The sequence below is a fragment of the Neltuma alba genome, unplaced genomic scaffold (assembly GCF_004799145.2).
Source record: "Neltuma alba isolate B1F8T4 unplaced genomic scaffold, ASM479914v2 tig00011263_pilon, whole genome shotgun sequence".
NCBI lineage: Eukaryota > Viridiplantae > Streptophyta > Magnoliopsida > Fabales > Fabaceae > Neltuma > Neltuma alba.
In genome coordinates this window covers 40,418-56,265 of record NW_021635975.1, presented here as the reverse complement: position 1 = coordinate 56,265, position 15,848 = coordinate 40,418, and the positions used below count along the sequence as shown (strand labels likewise).

Below are 15,848 nucleotides of genomic sequence, written 5' to 3'. Positions count from 1 at the left end.
CAAGGAATAAAAGTAATCAAGTTAATCTGAATATTAGATTTGACGCAGTTCATTGGTTTCAGAAGGGTGTGATGGGTTTAAGTTCTATAGATTGTTGTTAAATGTATTGTTTGTATTATAAGGTGTTCAAAGTCCGAAAAAATGAATCAAGTGTTTATGGACTACACCTTTTTTTTTTTTTTAAATGGACTACATTTTCATGCATGAATATATGATTAATTTTTCTTTCATATATATTCTTGCTTCTTATTTTCAATATGATCGAAGGAAAAATTATTACATATGGTGACTCACTTCTTATACTTTTAGACAAATTTTTAAGACTTGCAAAACAGAAATACAGGAATTGAGAAACACAAAAACAAAAGCGTGTGTTTGTGTGTGTGTACACATGAAAGATAATCTAAAATAGCTCAACAATATATACAACAAAAGGCATAACAAGCTAAGTGAAAGTTTTTCTTATATATAAAAACTTAATTGCTAAAGTAATGTTCATGTCGCTGACCGCGTTATTATTAGACCATCTATCACACATAACTCTAAAACGGCATTTTCAGTGTAACAAGTGAAAGTTTTTACTTTCTAAAACCATTGACATTGGGGAAAAAACCAGCATTGATATGGGGAACTACAAAATAATACCTTTGGTCGATCCACTACTTTTTAATGCAAATTACACCACAAAATAAATTTTATATTTAGGACAGAAAGTAATAGTTTAGCTGAATTATAACTCAATTCCTGAAATTCAATATGTTGAATTAGTAAATTGGTCTACGTACTTTCAGCAAATGTTCAGTCTAAAATTGAACTAATCGAATTAAAAACTGTAAAGATCATCAACTAACTAAAACAAAAAGGGATGAGTTCCATTATTCTTAAAATTTAATTGGCAGTTTTGAGCTATCAAGACCGGTATTTTACAATGTCAGGAGATGAAATTCGAGTAAAACCAACCACGACTCCACAAGTAAAAAGAGATCACCTCGATACGTTAAGCCATTTTCCCATAATTTGGCTTCTTTTGTCTACTTTTCTCATCCGTTCTCGTCCACTACCCATATTGATCATTGGATTGAAATTTGAGTGATCCAAATCAAATAAAATTACCAACAAAATGTTAAATTACTAATAAATAAATACATTCAATATACTAATTTTCAATCATGCAGTTTAAAACTGCAATAAAAAGTAGTAATTCAAAAGCAATTTTAAAAAATATTCAATTTAACGATGAAGACGGGTGGTGGAAGGGAAGGGAAGTGAATGGGAAAGGTAGAGGGGAGGAAGTCAAGCCCCTCTGTTTGGACATGCATCAAGAAGTAGAATTAAAGGCAGGGATTAATCATTAATTTTTTCTATATGATTTTAATATTAGTGGCGATTCTAGAAGCCATCCTTATACGTTTGAAGCCAGGTAGGGAAGTATATGATGGCCATGGCGAAATTAGTGGCATTCCATGTTCTTACAACCTGCGCTTGGAAATTGAAGTTCACAAGCTACATATATTTTAATCTACCCAAATTATTTTACTAATTTTTATATTAAGGACGCAATAGAAAAAGTAGTAATTAAGAATGTTTAGAAAGCAGAATATAAGTATTGATTTTGGTCGAATAAGACTTGTCTCGATCGCCTCACACAACTGAGAATGTTAGGCAACTTTCGATCAGGTTAAGAGGGTCTGAGCTGTAATAAGTATGCACAAAATATTGCCTGAACAAAGCAAAGTTGGTATATTACTCATCGTTTGTAATCTATAAACGAGGTCTTATAATTAAGAGCGGAGGTAGTGGAGTTCAAGGAAAGGGGAAAATAATAAAACAGCAGTTCTGTACATAGATAATGACCTGAAAAAGAAAAATTAAAGTAGCGAGTGGACATCTGAAAAATGACAATGTCACTGAAATATGAGTGAACGAAAGGATAAGCAATTTTTTTTGATAGGTTTCGACAACATTTAACTTGCAAATAACAATGCATACATTTTTGTAAGAATAGCTGATTTGCGATTTTTGGTTTTTTTTTTTTGTCATTTCCCAAATGTCTAATAATTTTTTTTTTCGGGGAAAAATAATTCAGCAGTGCAGACGGGTCAAGTGCGCGTCTTTACTAACGCGTTAGGTCCCAGCTTGTTGGGTCCGGCTAACGAGCTCTTGTACCCACACGCGCTTTCCATGTTCCCAGTTTTTATTTTTCTTAATAATATTGAGTCTGAATCTGAGTCCGTACTGTTCATGATTATTGGATTGTGTGATTTGTTAGAAATTTTAATTTTTATTACGTATGGCAATATTAATTATTTGTTATTATCAGATCATAATGAACATTCCAAGAATGATTAAATATTTATACAAGTATATATATACTCATCCGGTTCTAAATATAATACCCTTATATATACTACAAAATGAGTATTATATTAGGACCGAATGAGTATTTGTGTAGGACGAAATCAAACAATTAAATACTACAATACATATGTGTATTTTTCATAGAAGCCTTTGCCTTTTGGCATATTAATCCTTTTTTTAATAATCCTCTGTCCTTAATATAAGACCCAATTAACTAACTTGAGTAGATTAAAGATGTTAGTTAAATTAGTTAATATGATATATTTTTTCTAAAGTACCCTAAGTATTTTTTTTAATTCTCTCTCCCCCTCTTCTACTTGATTATTATTGGGGGAATATCAATAGAATTAATTTAGAAAAAAATTAATAAACATGTAAAATAGGTTTATATATAGAATTAACATCAACTCACTAATTAATTCTTATATTAATAACCGGAGGAATATAAAACATCTTATCATTGGAGCATTATTTAACGACAAGATCTGGACAATCATTTGCAGTCCCTTTAGAATATTCCGCTTGTAAATTACGACTTATTCAAATTGCTATTTATTCCTTCGTTCACATTCCTCCTCTCATGAGTCATGAATACACATAAGCATCGCTTGCTTAATGATGATATATATGCCAGAGTCAAGTGTGAAAATTTGATTAATACTATCTTTGATCCTTAATATAAGATCAACTTTACAGTATATATTGCATTATAAAATAGATCTCTACATTGAGGATCAGAGGTAATTGTATCTTTTTTTATTTAAAGAGACAAACACTAACAACTTGATATTATAAACAGAATTGAACACATGATGTCCCACTTACGGAAAGAGTTTTCCTTCTAGTAGACTACAAAACTATTGGTTGAGTAATAATATTGTTACGTTCGCCCAACTCAATTATGTGGTCCTCAATCGTATCAAATCTATCATCAATATTTTTTTGGTCGGTTTCTTTTTCTCATTGTCCTTTCCCTTATAGACATCAAAATTAGTAATTATATATAATACACATGATAAGGAAAGCGACAGTTATAAAAGAATTTGAAAGCTTTTCTCCATATGTTCCTGAACGAATTTAAAAGTAATTATGGGATAGCTTAGTTAAGTAAGCATTAAGCAAGGATAGATAAACCTCACAAAAAGTTGTGAAATTGTTATTATTTAGCACGTTAAAAAAATTAAATATAAAGCAATCAAGCTTGCAGTCCACTATATATAATTGTGAGGAAATAGATTAAATTAATCTATTTCCTAACATCACACTTAAACCAGAGCAATAGAAGAAGTCGTTAATTAATTGTGGTGTGCGCGGCATGTGGGCTCCTTTCACACTTCTTTCTCTACTTACGAATTTCGATGAATTCAAAATATAATTGGCAAAAAGAAAAAAGAAAATTTAAAATATATACACACACTCTCAAATCTCTCACAATCTTTGAAACAGTATAAAATAAGACATTAAAGTTATTATTTTGGACATGGTTGTGGGATTGGGGGGGTCACCGTGTAGGCTAAGGATTCAATCAAGAACAGAAGATTTTCTGACCAGTCAATTATGTTCGGCAAAAATACAGCTATAAATCAAATCATTAATTAAATTCGCACATCACCGCCATCCCCCGGTCTCCTTTGATTTCCTACATTCAAACGCCAATTTAAAATTTTCTTTGCTCATTTCGATGATGGGGAACAAATAATTAACAGTTTCTTATCATACTGAACGTTGAACTCATCATCATGCATGAATATGACAGGCTTTAACTTTGCTTAGATAACTTCGAAGAACAAATCAAAGTCCACTCTTATAGAGAGCCATTTTTACAGTATAAATATGAGATACTTCTTGCAGTTCTAACCACAAGCTCCTCCACTACTGTCTTCCTCTTCTTCTTCTTCTGCAACTTCCTTTTAGTGTTATTCTTATTACAGAACAGCCATGGCTGCTGGTTCTTACTCTCCATTATTAATCACTTTTTCTGGCATGAAAATTAGCTTTTGGCTAATTTCAGTGTTTGTGGGGATGGTGTCAGCTCAATTAACATCTGATTTTTATGCTTCTTCATGCCCTAATGCTTCTGCTACCATTAAGGCTGCAGTAGAGTCTGCTGTGAACTCTGAGAAACGCATGGGGGCGTCCTTGCTTCGTCTTCATTTCCATGATTGCTTTGTTCAAGCAAGTTCTCTTTCACTTCTTTTATTATTTCCATATGTTCTATACTGGCTAGCTGCTCAATTACCTATTCATTTTTCTCTTATAAAAAACTATAGGTTAAAATCATCCAATCTATCTGATATTTAACTAGTCTAAATATTTACTACTTAGATGCATACTCTCACACACGATAAGTTATTGTTTAGCACTTTCCCAGACGTTCATTTCATATAAGAATTAATTTCATTATCTTCCTGGTACTAAAACTATAGAATATTTTGATTCACAATATATATGTATATATAGACCCTTTGTTTTATATGCTATTTTATTTCAGGTTTAGTCAAGTTACAGGTGTATAAAATAGTTGAAAAACAATTCGCTGTAGCTTATAATAAGATAACAAACGGTGACATGTTGAAACTATGGAATATTTTGATACATAATATTGTGATTCTGGTGTCAATCCATGCAGAAAGAGAACTAGCTACGTCCAATGCATGAAATAAAAAACAAATCACGCTATCTTTACCAGAAGGTTTAATTAAATCTGATCTAATTTATCTAATATTTTTTTGTTGCAAAACTTACCTATCTTATTATTAACCTATTTGCTGTGGCATTATTTAAATAGAGAGCAAAATCAATGAGCACGTCATCCCAAAGGAAAGATAGATTTATATTACTATCATTCATATAATTTATTATGACTTCATCTTTCATAGAACTTATACAATAATGTCCATAGAATATAAGAGTCATTATTGTACGTCACTTTCTCTAAAACGTTCTAGTCATATATGCACGGATATCCAGCTAATAATTAACGAGATAGTAATCTTTCCGGCAAATAATTAAATTCCTTTTTTTAATCAATTAGTTAAATTACAATAATTCTAAGAAGTTGATACATGTATATTCATATTAACTTGTGACCAATGCATTGTTTATATATGTATGTATATGTGACAGGGATGTGATGCATCAGTGTTATTAGACGACACATCGAGCTTCACAGGTGAAAAGACAGCTTTTCCAAACGTTAATTCGCTTCGAGGTTTCGATGTCGTAGACACTATCAAAACTCAATTGGAAGCCATCTGCCCTGGTGTTGTCTCCTGTGCCGATATTGTAGCTGCTGCTGCTCGTGACTCTGTTGTTGCTGTGAGTATTATTAATTAGATTAGAAGAAAATCTATATAGCTTGCAAGGATCAGGTCCGACTGGTCGCAAACGGGAACGCAAGACGCCTTCCCTACCATGTCATGGGCTCGATACCTGCGAGTGCACCTGGGATTAGTCTGACCGGTTGTGCTGGGATACCCTGAGGCAGCGATACCATCCTACTCAAAAAAGAAGAAAATCTATATATAAACTGATACATAATGGAATGTTACACAGGAACCAACAATATCTCGGAAAGATCATGTTACATTTGTTAAAATTAAGTAATTTGTTTAGTTTTCTTAATCTTAACAGACTAACTAAGTACGTACTTTTTGTACTAACAATAAGAAGAGTAGTTTTTATATGTTTTCATGCACTGAGATTTTTAGACAATATGGAAAGATACAGGAAAACTGCTATATATGATTAATGATTAGGAATTTGACTTTATTATTAAGCAAAATTTGTAGAATATATAACAGGGTTAAGGTGGATCAAGCACCACGAAGTATTTTCTTATTTGCATCCAATACCCTAAAGTATTTTTTTCGCCATGTGTTGGATGCACCAAAAAAATATTTTTTGGTGCTGAATACAGCTTAAAAAAATACTTTATGGTGCCGAACACATTTGAGAAAATATTTTAGGCTGCTAAACCTATATAATATTATAAGAGAGACATAAGTGTCATAAAGGGGGTCCTGTACAACTTTCTGCAGAATATTTCACTTATTAAACAGCATATATAAATCACCGGAGTATTTAAATGTGCTATGCTAATTAAAATCTTCTGGCTATCCATATGACTGAGAGCACAACTACTTGTTACATTTTTAATAAAAGCTCTTGTGCTTCTATTTATTTAAAAGAAGGTAGGCGCGCGTTAATATTAAGTTAGCTAGTGAAATAAGATTTAATGATGGTATATAACTTAGTAATGAAGGGTGGATGAATTAATGTAATGAATGGCAGCTAGGAGGACCAAGTTGGGATGTGCTGTTGGGAAGAAGAGATTCAACAACAGCCAGCTTAAGCGATGCAAATTCTGACTTGCCTGCTCCTACTTCTGATCTTAGCGGCCTCATCACTGCTTTCTCCAACAAGGGCTTCACCACCAAAGAAATGGTCGCTCTCTCAGGTTGCCACACCCATTTCTTAATTTTCAATTGAGTTTATTAATTATTACTTCTGATCTTAAATACAAGAGCTAGTTGACTAATTTGAGTAGATTAAGAAAATAAGCCAAGTTAGTTATTTGTAATAAATAGGTATTGTCTTTCCTAAAATATTCTTACTAATCAAGTTTATTGGTTATAACTATCATTATTAGAAGGACTATCTAAGAAAAATGAATAAATATGAGAGACAAAATTGATTTGGGTCTTATATTTATGATCAAAATAAAGGTTAAATGAGGTCTTATATTAAAGACCGGAGGCAGTATTAGCTAGCACAAAACAATATATCTAGCGTTCGTCTGTTTTTAGTCTGATAATAACTTGATCCCAATAACATGTTTTGATTTGCAGGATCTCACACGATAGGGCAAGCGAGGTGTACAACCTTCAGAACAAGGATATACAATGAGAGCAACATAAACTCAACATTTGCAGCATCATTGCAAGCAAATTGTCCCAGTACAGGTGGTGATGATAATCTGGCAGCTCTGGACACGACTTCTCAGAACTCTTTCGACAATGCCTACTTCACCAACTTGTTGACTCAGAAGGGTCTCTTCCACTCCGACCAACAGCTCTTCAATGGCGGATCCACTGACTCTCAGGTCACTGATTACAGCAACAATCCTGATACCTTCAACTCTGACTTCGCTAATGCCATGCTTAAGATGAGCAACCTTAGCCCACTCACTGGTTCCAGTGGTCAGATTAGAACTAGTTGTCGGTCACTCAATTCTTGAGTTTGCCCCCAAAAAAGAAACAATGTTGTACTGATCATATATTTATGTATGTACAAGGTGGTTTAGTCCTTTACGTATGTGGTCTGGAAGTCACCAATGTAACATGCGTTTTCGATATTTAATAAATGGCTACTTATCCTGTATGTTTTGGTATCAATTGTTCATCTGCTGAAATAAAACAATAAAACAGTCAGATTCTCATACTAAAGGAATCAACATAGAGAGAAGTAGAGGAATGACGAAGAATGAGCGAAGCGAAATTGAGTGAGAGAATTTAAGTACCTCTTCAGACCCAAATGCTTATTTTCCTTACTTCCCAAGTCTTCTTCACCAACTTTGGATTCACGCAGAAGTGACAAAGCTGAAGAAGAAGAAAATGGTGTTACAGACAAATCATCTGCTACCATGAACATTGTTCCCCTCTTAGCATAATGCAGAATAGAATTTGACGTAAAATATTTAGATGCATCAAAATCATGTACAAGTTGTTAATGCAGCCCAAACCAGCATTGCCTTCATCAAAACATTCGATCACACCTAGTGTTACAGTTAAAAAAGTGAAAATCTGATTCGTGAAAACTCATCTTCTGCTACAGAAAATAGTATCTTACCCAGTGATTTTCATATCATTATCTTTATCTTTCAATCGTCCTCTTCAACCTCACTCTCACTCATCTCAAACTCGAACTGTAATGGTGTTTGACAGTTCTGAATATGAAGCTTTTTGTGCAGGAACAAATCTGTCAATGGTGTTTCTGACCAGAAAGAGAACTTCCGGAGATCCAACGAACACAAACAAAGCATGAAGCATTTCAAGTATTGAAAGAGAGTTCAGATAATCTTTTAGAATATTCAAAGCACATGAATATAATCACTATAATAATACAATATGTTCACTTCTTTCTAGGTGACATTCGTGCACAGTCAATTTCTCTGGAGCATATTCAACTCCGAGACTACGTAGTATCCATAAGGTTGTATTCAGATCACTAGGCATCACTCTTAGATCATCTGAGACAAAAAAACATGCGGGATTGCGAAGATAGCCAACAAAGCAATTTGACATCTGTGGATCGTCGAAGTTATACAGCAGATCTTTAAATTTTGCTACACTTGGCTTGATTGGATTCAGCAACTTTCCTTTATATATACCAATCAGAAGTAAAGTACCTCAAGTTCAAATTTTCCACACTCTGACGCAGTGAGGAAATGCACGGTAGATTCTTTACCAACGAGTCCGGAAATAGTCCCCAAGGGCAATGCTAAGAAGCTCAGTAAGACATTGATGAAGTCATCCTCTGCTTCAGCATATAAAACCTTACTTTTCGCTTGGTCTAGGAACAGAGTCAATGAAATCTCCAGACATAATGGAGGCACAGGGATTTACTCCATCACAGCCACTTGGAATAGCTCTCAAGGGATCTGATTGCGGCAGAAGGCCAGGTTTGAGATAGTTCAGTTGTGGTGGGAATATGCTCTTTCTGGTCTCTCACCGCCAAGTTATCAATTGATATAATGGCTTGTCGCGTAACCAATAAAAGATTTGAGTTTTTAATTGAGATTACCAGTTTCTTAACCGGGTTATGTTGATCTTGTTGTCCTTCATTATATTAACAATGAGATTACATTATATTTCCGGTATTTTTTTTTTTATCAAATTTTTATTTTAAGCATGATAAATATAAACTTTTTATAATAGTGTACTTAATTTAATATTTTGATCTTTTTTTATTTGAAATTAATTTTTCCATGTGTAATTAAAAATATATTAATTCAACCACTAAATTGCGAGGAAATGTTTTCACCGGTTCAATGGATCGTTCGCTTATTAACATCTTAATTTTTTTCCTGTCACATGAAGCAAATTACAAATCGTGAAAATTGATGTTAATTAAGATTTCACAAAGTTAAAGTCCGATTTCTTCTTTCACTTATAATTATTTATTTTTATACAAAAGGAAACAGGTAATACTTTTCATTCTATAGATGAATATTAATGCTTTGTTTGGTATAAAGAAATTGGAGGGGAGGGTAAGGAAAATTTTAATGAGCTCGATTTTAAAAATTGTAAAAGTAGAGTTATAAAATTTTGATAAAAAGAAGATGTAAGATAAAAGAGTAAAAAAAAAATAATCAAAAGCGTTTAACCCGCTTCTTCAATTTTTTTAAATCAAACTCATTAAAATTTTTTCTCCTCTTTCATGTCGCTCATACCAAACAGAGCCTAAAAGACTGATATAACAATTCTGGCTTGGTTCAAAGGCTTAAGCAGAAAGCAACAAGAAGAAAATGGCATTTGTTATTCAAGTGTTATCTAAGGCCAGGATTGAGATAAACAATGTTTACTGTTTACAGGCTAGCCACATATAGAGTTAATTTTATAGCTCCTAATTGGAGAGTTGAAAACTTGAAATCAACCCTTGCCATAAAAAGGGTAATAGAAATGTTAATTTCCTAATCAATCTAATTACCCAATAAATCATCCATTGAATAGGGATGAGTTTTAATGATCGATAAAATCTCAACTGTCTAAGTTGAAACTCAATAATACAAATTTGATTTTTTTCACTTTTATTTTTAATAATTTTTTTATTTTAATTGACATATAATTTAAAATAAAAATATTTTTTAAATTTTCACTTTGTGAAAAAATATTTATTACTGAAAAAATTATAAAATTATAAAATTTGAATTTGAATTGTCAAAATTAGATTTAGATTATTCAAATCTTACCATATTCACATGTGCCTGTATATCTTGTGATGAGTGCTAAAACTCATGCCGCTTTAGGCAGAGTCAAGGGAGGTGTTTACCTTTAAACTATTTCGGGAGGAGCAATGCTACATCTCAAGTTGATGAATAGTTAGTCAAGAAGACATATATAATACTCTAAACATAATAGAGGACTTTAGTAAGCTAAATTTTTTTATAAGCTTAATGTTAAGTTTTGTTTCTTTAATCATACTCCTCCTTTTGAACAGGAAGCGAATGGTGATAAAACAGATAAAAATGTTTTTTGTAGTTGCAAATTCTATCTTGATTAATGAATTTCAGTTATTATTTAAAATAAATTATATAAAAAGTTTTTTTTAAAAAAAATGAAGGTGCAAATTGCTCCATTATAAATATTAGTTATTGGACCAAGAATATTTTAAGAGAAAACATATTTTTAAACCCGTGAACATAAAAACAGCAATGAATATGAATGTCTGTTAGTTAAGGGATGATATTATTAACATTTGAGGAACGGCATCACTTTAACCAATAGTTTAATATCGATGCTTTTTGCTAATATTTTAAAGATATAAAAATGCACTTTAAATTCTTAGATATCCCCTTGGTCAACACATATTTGGTGAGGTAAGTTAGTATTTAATATGTTTTAACTCCTTTGTCCCTATATATCATTTTTCATCACATCCTATTTTAGGTAGCCAATCCACTTTATCTTGTTACCAAAAAAGGAAAAACGGAAAATACTGGCATCACAATATCGGATTCTTTCTCTATTACAGTTTTAAGTAATTAGAATTAAAAGCAATAATCAGTCACCCATCATAACAAATGCCACGGAGCGTAATTTTTTGTGAATTCTCAAACCATGTCAGAGTAACAATATATTCATATAAAATTAAAAAAATGTCACATTATCATCATAATGTGCGAAGCAAAGGCAGAAAAAAAAAAAGAGAGATCTGGACCAAGTGAAGTGTATAAAGGATGAAGATGGTAAAGTTAGATGGGAGGCTTACTTTTACAAGTTGTTTAATGAGGGAAGCAAATGTGCAACTCAGGACTTGCTAATTAACAAAGATGATCGGAATTTGGCTTTTTACCGCATGATCCACATTGGAGAGGTTAAGGCAACCCTCAAGAAAATGGACAATGGTAAAGCCATTGGGCCTGATGATATTTCTATTGAGGTTTGGAAATATTTAGGCGATGAGGGTGAATTATGGCTAACCAAACTTTTTAATGAAATTTTATGCTCCAAGAATATGCCGGATGACTAGGAGAAGTATTTTAGTTCCTATTTACAAGAATAAAAAAGACATTCAAAACTGTGCAAGCTACAAAAGGATAAAACTTATGAGTCATACAATGAAATTGTAAGAAAAAGTGATTGAATATAAGTTGAGGTTGGAGACTTCTATTTTGGAGAACCAATTTGGATTTATGCCGGAGAGATCCACAACTAAAGCTATCTATTTACTAATGGGGTTAATTGAGAGATATAGGAGTAAAAGAAAGGATTTACATATGGTTTTTATTGACTTGAAAAAAGCTCATGATCGTGTACTAAGAGAAGTACTTTGGAAGGCTTTGGAAAAGAAAGGTATACATGTTACTTATATCAAAGCTATACAAGATATGTATGAGGGGGTAACTACTAGTGTAAGAATGCCTGGAGGTGAGACAAAGGACTTCCCCATTAAGATTGGCCTACATCAGGGATTTTTTTGAGTCCTTACTTGTTTAATATTGTTCTGGACATTCTAACCAAGTTTATTCAAGAAAAAAATCCCCAAGTCTATGCTCTTCACGAATGATATTGTCCACATAGCGAAATCAAAAGAAGAGATTAGCTCTAGATTGGAGTTATAGAGAAGGACTTTGGAGTCGAAAGGTTTTTGCTTGAGCAGGAACAAAACAGAATATATGCATTGTAATTTTGAGGGGAAGCAAGACAATGGTGATTTGGAGGTGAATATGGGGGATCAAATCATTCCTCAAGTATCAAAGTTTAAATACCTAGAATCCATTGTACATGAGGATGGTGAAATTGATGGAGACGTTTCTCATATAATACAAGTTGGCTGGCTAAAGTGGAGGAAGGCTACTGGAGTTATTTGCGATAAGAAGGTACCTGAGAAATTTAAGAGAAAATTTTACCGGACTGCTATAAGACTAGCTATGTTGTACAATAGTGAATGTTGGACGATAAAGGGTAAACAAGAGCACAAAGTTAGGGTAGCAGAAATGAGGATGTTGAGATGGATGTGTGGTCATACAAGAAAAGACAAGATTCAAAATGAAAATATCAGAGCAAGAGTCGGTGTGGCGCTTATTCAAGAGAAAATGGTTAAACATCGCTTGAGATGGTTTGGACATGTGCAGAGAAGGTTATTGGAGGCCCCGGTGAGAAGAGTAGATCAGACAATATGGAGTCCCATAAAAAGGGGCAGAGGAAGACCGAGGAGAACGCTCAATGAGATTAGTGAACGAGACGTCTTGGTTAACAACACATCTAAGAACTGGGTTGTTGACAGAGCATGATGGCATCGAGTAATTCATATAGCCGATCCCACCTAGTGGGATAAGGCTTATTGTTGTTGTCGTCACATTATCATCATAAGCCGTGTAAAAATAATATTACATATTACTATACTTTAAAGAGTAAAACTAAAATTTGTAGAAGGTTAAAGAACTCAGATTTGGATGAGAAAGGACGGCTGATATTCCTTATTGTATCAAAAGGAGTTGGATTTAGTGGAAGGAGCAAATTAATCCTCACAACTGATAAACCAATATTCGAATTCTTGTCAAGAGACATACCTACATGGCTATATTTAGTGCCTGATAGTATCTATTTGAGCAAGATTGCCTCCTATCAAACAATGTGTGTATTATTTGTGGGTGTTAACTGAACGACGGATTCTTATGAAGGTTAGGCGAGTCTCACTTATACAGTTGTGCCTAAATGCCGTACGTAATGGTCTTTTTCGGCGCCTTGTCCACAGCTATATGTAGGTGCCACATAGTGAAGTTTTCTTTTCCGCCTAACAAGCCCCGTATAGCCCTCTATAAATACAGATCCTTACCAAAGCCTGATATATACAAAAATGGCCTCACAACGTGGGTATTTCTGCATGGTTCTTCTTGTGTTGGTATTAGCAGTTTTTACAAACCCAGCTTTCTCCACAACACCACTATCTCCTAATTTCTATGATCAATCATGTCCCAACGCTTTAAACACAATCAAACGAGTCGTTGCGGCTGCGATTCTGAAGGAGACTCGAATGGGAGCTTCCTTGCTTCGTTTACACTTCCATGATTGCTTTGTCAATGTAATTAATTAAGCTTATAATAACTCTTTCAATCCTAGAGATTATGAATGTTATTAACCTCATATCAGATTCGTGTTTGTTACTTTTGTTTTGGCCGGTGGTGGTGATGATTCATTATATATATATATATATATGATTAGGGATGTGATGGGTCTGTTCTTTTGGATGCCACCCCAACTATTGACAGCGAGAAGAATGCACTGCCTAACTTGAATTCAGTTCGAGGATTTGAAGTTATTGATGAGATAAAGAAAGAGGTGGACCAAGCATGTGGAGGCCATGTTGTTTCGTGTGCTGACATCTTGGCTGTTGCAGCTCGTGATTCCATCGTCGCAGTAAGTGATTGCATTTTCAAATATTATCAACATGAGACTTGTTATTATTGTTCTCTGATAGATATTTCACGTCCAGATTATATGCGTGTGTGTGTTTGCAGCTAGGGGGACCAAGATGGGAGGTTAACCTGGGAAGAAGAGACTCCAGAAACGCGAGCCGAGTGGATGCAAACAATAACCTACCGTCACCATTTTCGGATTTGGCTCAGCTCACAGAGAGCTTCAACAAGCAAGGGCTTGACCAGAATGACTTGGTTCTTCTATCTGCTGCGCACACCATTGGATTCGCCCGCTGTGTTACTTTTAGAAACCGCATCTACAACGACTCCAACATCGATCCCCTCTTTGCTGCACGACTCCAGTACACGTACGTACGTGCATGCATGCATGTTTGGTTTATAGATCAATTAGCAAAATGAACATTTGCCAAAAGCTACTTTGGCTTGTGTCTACAAATAAAACGGGCTTTTTCATGTATATTTTCTGTTTTTAAACTAAGGGCTTGTTCGAGTACAGTTGGCGTTGGAGCCATCCCAAACTGACTCTTAGGCATGAAAATAACACTTCAGATTTAAGTTTGATGGGAAAAAAAAGGATGTTTAGCATGGTTTCAAAGCCAATTAACTTTTTGTTAAAAAATCACTCTAAAGTTGAAGTTTTTTTTTTTTTTTGACTTTTTTTAAATTTTGACTTTTTTTAAATTTCAACATTTTAAAAGTAACTTTTCATCAATATATCATTCAAATAATTTTTGTCATATTTGACTTTTTTTTTACAAAAACTTATCTGAATATAAATCATATTATACTAACAGATTTTGATGCTAACTTCAACTTCTAAACATCATATGAAATAAAGTTACTTTTACCAACGCTATTCTAAACAAGCCCTGTACAAGGTAGAAGTCCATTTTCTAAAGTTGGCTACTTGCAAACTCTACTGAAACAACATTTTATGGGAATCAAATGATACACTAATTGATTTGATGTGTCGATTATTCTATATTGACAGTGTATGCCCTAGAACTGGAGGTGACGACAACCTAGCACCGTTGGACTCAACACCTGCAATCTTTGACGGGTCTTACTTTTTGAATTTGGTTCAGAAGAAAGGAATTCTTCACTCTGATCAAGCTCTCTTCAATGGGGGTTCTACTGATGCACTGGTCAAACAGTACATCCTAAACCATCTAGATTTCTACAAGGGCTTTGCTTCTTCCATGGTTAAGATGGGAAATATAAAGCCACTCACTGGGAATGAAGGCGAGATCCGTGTCAATTGCAGAAGCGTGAACTGATATATGGAGTGTGAAAAATATGAAGCAAAAGATATTACCACAAGGAACTTTTTACTTATTTATCTATCTATGTTATTTAATGTGATGAAATCTACTCTTTTTCCTGTATCAAGTATCAATAAAGCACGAATTATATATGAATCATCTGCCATATAGACGTGCACATGATTTAAATAAAAACTACATTTCATAGCTTCAGACCTTGTTTGGGACAGCGATCGATAAAAATAATTTATAAGTACATTTCACGAAAGCCGAGAAAAAACTCTTCTCAGATACTTATTTCGTATTCTGTAAATCATGATTAAAAAACTACTTATAAACTATTTCAAACATGTCAATAGATTGACCCACTTGGACAAGGCAAGTCACTTTTTTTTTTCACTTGGTGAAAAATTTTAGATGGGGTTGGACTCACCCACAAATCAAGGCAAGGCAACAAACCCTTGATCCGGTTCGGGAACGTATTTAATTTGATGTATGACTTGACTATGAAGATGCCTCCTTTAGGATCCGTTTGGTACAAGAAAAAATAAAAGGAGAGGAGGAAA

The 15,848-nt window shown here is 33.7% G+C and overlaps 2 protein-coding genes across 2 annotated transcripts; both read left to right on the top strand.

Moving 5' to 3' along the window:
• The first annotated feature begins 4,359 nt into the window (after window positions 1-4,359).
• Window positions 4,360-7,706, top strand: LOC114763182 (cationic peroxidase 1-like). The gene is made up of 4 exons (XM_028952795.1): window positions 4,360-4,533; window positions 5,485-5,676; window positions 6,652-6,817; window positions 7,209-7,706. The coding sequence occupies exons 1-4, from the start codon at window positions 4,381-4,383 to the stop codon at window positions 7,595-7,597; spliced, it is 900 nt and encodes a 299-aa protein (XP_028808628.1). The 5' UTR covers window positions 4,360-4,380; the 3' UTR covers window positions 7,598-7,706.
• A 5,761-nt stretch (window positions 7,707-13,467) lies between these two features.
• LOC114763181 (peroxidase P7-like) lies at window positions 13,468-15,324 on the top strand. The gene is made up of 4 exons (XM_028952794.1): window positions 13,468-13,665; window positions 13,806-14,000; window positions 14,102-14,367; window positions 15,012-15,324. Exons 1-4 carry the CDS (start codon window positions 13,468-13,470, stop codon window positions 15,295-15,297), a joined length of 945 nt encoding a protein of 314 aa, XP_028808627.1. The 3' UTR covers window positions 15,298-15,324.
• Window positions 15,325-15,848: the final 524 nt, after the last annotated feature.